Genomic DNA, 6,650 nt, shown 5'->3' on the forward strand with positions numbered 1-6,650 from the left:
TTTTGCTTACAGAATAGCCACCATTGTTTGAAAGAAGTATCATACTGTTTCAGCGTGTTATTTGAAAGAGAATTTAACATTATCTGAATTGCTGATTTTGGCGTTCCGCGCCTACTGTACGCCTCGCCGATAGCAGCCCGGCAGCCAGGGTAAGATGACGATGTAGGGGATGGACATCTCTGAAAGGAGACGACAGTAAATTTTTATTAGGCTTGAATATTAAAGGGTCTGTAATTAACAATGATTTTAGAAGAGGGAACCATGACTGAGAGGGCCAATATGGGAACACTAGTATACCTTCCGCTTTTTCCCTTTTAATTTTGTTTAGACATTTTAACAATAAGGAAAAAGGAGGAAAGGCGTAAAAGAAAATATCACTCCAATTGACAGTGAAGGCATCTACGGTGAAAGCATATGGATCAGGTTTCCAGGAAATGAACTTCAGGCATTTATTATTAATCCTTGACGCAAATAAGTCTATATCAGGGTGGCCAAATGTTTGTATGATTTTATCAAAATATTTCTGGGAAATTTCCCATTCAATATTAATTTTTCTGGATTGTTCATCTGCTTCAAAATTATCGTTAGTGTTTATATAGGAAGCAAATATCCAAATATTTCTTTCCTCACACCACTTCCACATTTCCCTTGTAATTTGATTGAGATGAGGAAACTGAATGCCACCCATCTTGTTTATATAAGCTACTGCAGTTGTATTATCAACTCTTAAAAGAATCTCACAGTCATGTAAATTATTAGCAAAACATTGTAGACCTAAAAAAGCTGCTTTTATCTCTAGATAGTTTATATGACTTTCTTGTTCAAGTTTTGACCATGATCCAGATGTTCTATTTGATGCACATACTGCCCCCAGCCCGTTTTCGACGAATCGGTGTTAATTTCAATGCAAAAATCGTGATTTTTAATTATGTTGAATTTGTGTAAATTTTGACTCCACCAATGAAGTTCAGAAAAAATAATATTAGGAAGAATCATGTTGGCTTCATAGTTCTCCTTGGATTTTAATAATGCAAGATATTTTTCTCTTTCTAGTAGTTTAGTATAAACCCAGCCATATGGAACAGCTGGACAAACAGAGTTAAGTTTTCCCAGTAATTGGGAGAATTCCCTTATTGAACAGGATCTTTTACATTTGAATTGCTGAATAATTTCCAGAATACTAAGTTGTTTCTTCTGTGGAACTGATAAGGAGAGGTTAGTAGAATCGAGATTAAATCCCAGATACTTGCATGTTTTGCTAGGGGTCAAAGAACTTTTTTCAAAATTAATTACAAACCCTAGGTCCTGAAATAGTTTACATGCTACTTTGATATCATTTAAACATCCATTATATGATTGGTTAAAATAAATACTGTCGTCTAGGTAGCATGTCAAAATTATATTTTGTTCTCTGAGGTAGGTACTAACTGGTTTAACTAATTTAGTGAAAACATAGGGAGCTGAGCATAGGCCATACGGTAAAGCGTTAAACTGAAATAATTGTCCATCAAATTGGAACCTTAGAAACTTCCTGTGTGTCTCCGCAATTGGCACGGAAAGATATGCCTCTGACAAATCAATGGAACCCATAAAACAGTTTTCTGATATCAATTTGCAAGCAGTTCTAATATCCTCTAGTTTAAAATGATGTGTTATTACATATTCATTCAACTTTTTTAGATTTAATATAAATCTAAATGAACCATTGGGTTTTGGTACTAAAAAAATTGGAGATGTAAACTGATTGGGGTCTGGAGAACACTGTGAAATTGCACCAAGTTTAAATAATTTCTGGATTTCACAGGTCATACTTTCTTTTTCCTTTCCATGCCACACTTTTTGTATTGCCTCATGAGGCGGAGGAATAGTATGAAATGGAATTTCGTACCCTTCCAGCCATTTCAAAATTATTGGATCATCAGTAATCTCAAGCCAATTGTCAATAAAATGTTTAAGTCTACCTGCATGTACCTCAGGTTCTATCGGTGATATCTGGACCTCTGCTTGTGGGAGCTGTGTCTCTCTTTCCGGTGAGGCTGGTTGTAGTGCTTCCGGGGTTGATGGTATTGTTGCCCACCACGCATCCGATGATACTGCTGACTGTATTGTGGTGGGCTCTTCCAGTTTAACTGCTTGAACTGTTTGTTATTTGCTGCTTGTTTCTGCTGCTTCTTTTCTTTCTCTGGATGGTTCTTAATAGTATTTGAAGTTTTCTGGATTGTTTGTGCAGCTCTGATCTTGTCAGCACAATCTGTACCAAATAAAAACTTATCGGTCTTTTGATGACGAATAGCATCTTGGATGGTTTTATTCGCTCCAGCCAAACAAAAGAATTTTCTCGAATTTGAATCATGGTGGTGGATTTCCCCAGCCAACTTCGCAGCGTCATTGATTTCTTCAATTAACTTTTTAGAGTTAATATTTCCTAGTAAAACGTCAGTTAAGCATTTTCCTAGGCAAGACAATAATGTGCCTGTTAAGCCCTGTCTTATCATAATCCTTTTATCTCTTTTGACCGAGGGATCTGAGAGTGTAGACGCAATCTCTGGATTAATTATCGGTGCTATTGCAGCAGAAAAATTGGCTGGTGGAGGGTATTTTTTCACAATTGCTTCTCTAGCCTCTTTACCCAAGCCGTCATTCATAATTTTTGTCCAGCGGGAGGCCAATTCAGGTCTGATAGGGTTTCCAACTTTTGCCTGTTCCTGACCTTCAGTCCCCAGAGCAAGTAGGAACTCCTCAGGGAGTTCATCGTCCACAATTTCTGTAATAATAGGTAATATTATGACAAAGTTGTACATGAATGTAGGCTCGTCTATCCTCAAGTGATAGCGCAAAATGTGTATTTTGTATTAAACTGTCTATCCGCAAGTGATAGCGCAAAGTTGTATATTGTATTAGCATTGTCTATCCGCATTGTGATAGCGCCTGCTATAAAACAAGATATAATAGTCAATGGCATGTCTTATATCCACTCTGCCTAGCCAGTATTTGCTACATCTTATATTGGTCGGTTTAATATGTATGAGATGTTGACAAGAAGAAGCCTCAGTATAAATCTGAACTATGTATATTTAACCATAAACGCACCTGCATTTATATCAGGGTCATCGTGTGGCCTAGTATGCAACGGTGAAGACGCCGGTGATGGTGAAGAGTCTTCTGTCGGCGGCTGCTGCGGAGTCTTCGACTGCGGTTGTACAGGAGGAGTAGAACTGCGATCTGGTTCGACGGAATGTCTTTGCAGCTTTTCTTGAAGTTTTTTTATCTTTTTCTTAATATAAACTTCATCTTTTTCTTTATCTCTCTTCCTTTTTCCCATTTTAACAGCACTCGCGAAAAAATAAGAGTAATTTCGACGCACTTGTTAACGATAGTTTTACTTCGAGACCAGTATTCAAACGAGAGAAAAAACGAACATAGTTTATGGGCAACCGGAAAGTGCCAGCATAGAAAAAAAAATATATATATAAACAATTCAAACGTTTTGGTCATAAAGTCTGGCACACATAAAGCGTCAGTCAGTATTACTAGTACGGTAAAGTATAACCCACTCTTTCTAAAGTATGGTTAATAACAGCGAAAGAAAGAGACGGTATGATACTCTGTCCATGAGACGGTGTTGATCCAAACAATAGAGTTTGACAGTAAAACAAAACGGAAGTTGTACTCTTCCGCCATTTCGATATATGAATGTATGACACTGAGATTTGTCTAAATAATCTTGTTTGGTTATTATATAACAATAAACGCAACATACCTGAGGTTCTTGTTACCTTACTTGTTTAAAACATAAGTCTCAAAACTGAATACGAGTCGCTGTGGAGTGAGCGCCGGACCGCCGCCGGCGCATTGTTTACATTAGGCGGATCACCGCTAAGAACATGATTTTGCCTGTCAATCACACTCATTTTCACTGTAATCACTTGTCTACATAACTTTGACATAGTTATTCACTGCATATTTATTTAAACAATTTAATAAAACAATATTTTCTGATGATTTTCTGAGAGTAACGTGACAATGTTGGTGCACAAAAAAGTTAATGACTTGTCGTACCGGATGCCATAGACTAGACAACTGGAGCTGTTCGAGCTTCTTTTTTAAAAGCTTTGAAAATTGTGATAAATGTTGGATACAATAAAGGTTATACAATGGTTAAGTTAACAGGGAGAGAGATAAATGTTATATATACGATATGGGCACATTGGGCACAATCTTAGTTTTTATTGGCTTTCTATATGTTCTTAATATGTTGTTACGTAATACCGAAGAACGTCACGGAAAATGTACTTATGTAGTTTTTGCTTTTAGACTGTGCGTTTTCATATTATCTGATCCGATATCGGATGTAGGACCGATATCCAATGTATGGGACAGGCGCCATCTTGGATTTTTTCCATTGTAATCCTTCCGACATCCGATATCGGATCGGATAATGTGAAAACGCACTTGGGGGAGCGGGGGGGGGGGGGGGGGACGACGACGACATGTTTTACTCCATACAATTGCCATTTTCTTTGACGTTCTCGATATGGAGATAAAATATTAGTGATATGTAGGTGTCATTATTTCTGTGATGTACCTAGAAGAAATAAGGTCGCCCTGCGCACACGCACTGGTGAGGATTTACGCAGACTCCCGTAAAGCCCACGGCGCCACAGAAGCTTTGACAACTCCTGACAGTGCATGGGGTCCTGGTAGCTGTAATATAATAATAATTTTTAAGAAAAAAAAAACCGCCTTCCTTTGGGGTTTTGGTGATAAATACTTTCAAATGTTGGATTATGTTATCAATTCGTCTGTATATTTTTTAATGTTTGTTATTAGATATCTCCGTCATTTCTGAACCAATTTTGAAATTTGGATGATTCTGAAGTACTTACAGATGAGAATGATTATCAGAACGGAACTCTAACCAAGGGCGGCTCACTCTTCATCAGCAGTTCCACTTCACCAAATGTCACTATTCTGGACGTAAGTGCATGCTGTTCTTATAAAAATACCAAAGTCACTATAAGTGTGCCGTTCAGATTTGGGGAGTTCCGTTCTGACCATCATCAGCAGTTCCACTGCACCAAATGTCACTGTTCTGGACGTAAGGGCACGCTGTTCTTATAAAACTACCAAAGTCACTATAAGCGTGCCGTTCAGATTTGAGGAGTTACGTTCTGACCATCATCAGCAGTTCCACTGCACCAAATGTCACTGTTCCGTACGTAAATGCATGCTGTTCCTTCAAAAACACAAAAATCACCATATGTATGCCTTTCAGATTTGAGGAGTTCCCTCGATTTCTCCAGGATCCCATCATCAGAACTGGGTTCTGAGAAAAATGGGACCAATCTGTATGCATATACATTCAAGCAAAAAAAAAATTTCAAAATCGGTCCAGTAACGACGGAGATATCGAGGAACAAACATTAAAAAAAATAAAAAATACAGACGAATTGAGAACCCCTTCCCTTGAGATTTGGAAGGCGGTTAAAAATTACGATTATACAAAACTGTTCTTACAGCGAAAAAGAAAGACTACTATCGTACAGTATGGTCGCTCCCTGTTTCCCGCTGAAAGTGTCGCCTATTCGCTCTCAGTTACCAGTCGACTAGTCTAATCTCACTCATATAAGCACGGTACGCGTTCGCCTACACGAGCATAGACTGTGTGCATACGTTCCTATACAGGAACGTTCTTACATATACACCGTGTTGTTCAGAATCGAGAGTAGAATCGATTGAGCTATATCTTGATGGGGGTAATATTTTTATTTAAATTAGTATTATTAGTTATTTTTTATGTGCCTATTCTATTGTATTCGTAATACAACATTGTGTATATCGCATTGCTAGAGGTTGTTTACCTTTTTCAGTATTTAGGGGTAATAATACTGGCTGGTTACTAAACTTGAACGATTATTTTTTCCGCTACGAGTTTGACGTTGTTTGTCAGTTTAATCTTAATGTTTATCATAAGTCATAACAAATTGAACTCATACCTAATTACAACCTTGTCATTTTGAATGTTGGGTTTAAATTTGCTTTACTTGTCTAATTTGAAGTTTACTATATACAAAGCTTTAAAGTGTTTTACAGTGACATCTTAGCTGTCTATTGGTAAACCTTATGTTGTTATGTTGTACACAAATAAATAGTTTTATGGTTTATGATGGTAGTTAGCAATTATTTTATTGAGTGTAGAGCTAAAAGTCAAATAGAGCTGTATAGAAAATTAAAAATTCAATTTAAAAAAAAGTAACCATCAGATTAAAAGATGAATACTCTAGATGGGTTTGAAAAAATAAAAATCAGTTGGGGTATCTGAGGTTTTGAGTGATACCGGAAACACGTATATTATATTTGATCGCCATAGCCCGAGGTGTGCTAATAAATAGGTAGATTTTCTTGTTCTAAGAACTTCAAGATATAATTTTCATACGTAATCAGTCAAATAAATATTGACGTACCCATATTTAAGTAAACTCTGACAATGTAAACGACCTTTCTAAAATAAGAAGTATCTACTTATTTACATGTTACGTTACTTATTCCACTTACCTGAAGATGGTGGGACACCGCTAACTGAAATTAATAATAATAACACAAGGCCTATAATGATAAAAAACCTCATTTTGCTAAGAACTCTGGAACAC

At 36.9% G+C, this 6,650-nt stretch overlaps 1 protein-coding gene across 1 annotated transcript; it reads right to left on the reverse strand.

Moving 5' to 3' along the window:
* Window positions 1-111: 111 nt before the first annotated feature.
* Window positions 112-4,578, reverse strand: LOC125228700. Its single transcript, XM_048133357.1, has 4 exons — window positions 3,091-4,578; window positions 2,630-2,764; window positions 2,102-2,251; window positions 112-179 (listed from the first exon to the last, which is right to left on the reverse strand). Exons 1-4 carry the CDS (start codon window positions 3,320-3,322, stop codon window positions 112-114), a joined length of 585 nt encoding a protein of 194 aa, XP_047989314.1. The 5' UTR covers window positions 3,323-4,578.
* Between the last annotated feature and the right edge of the window lie 2,072 nt (window positions 4,579-6,650).

The sequence above is a fragment of the Leguminivora glycinivorella genome, chromosome 8 (assembly GCF_023078275.1).
Source record: "Leguminivora glycinivorella isolate SPB_JAAS2020 chromosome 8, LegGlyc_1.1, whole genome shotgun sequence".
NCBI lineage: Eukaryota > Metazoa > Arthropoda > Insecta > Lepidoptera > Tortricidae > Leguminivora > Leguminivora glycinivorella.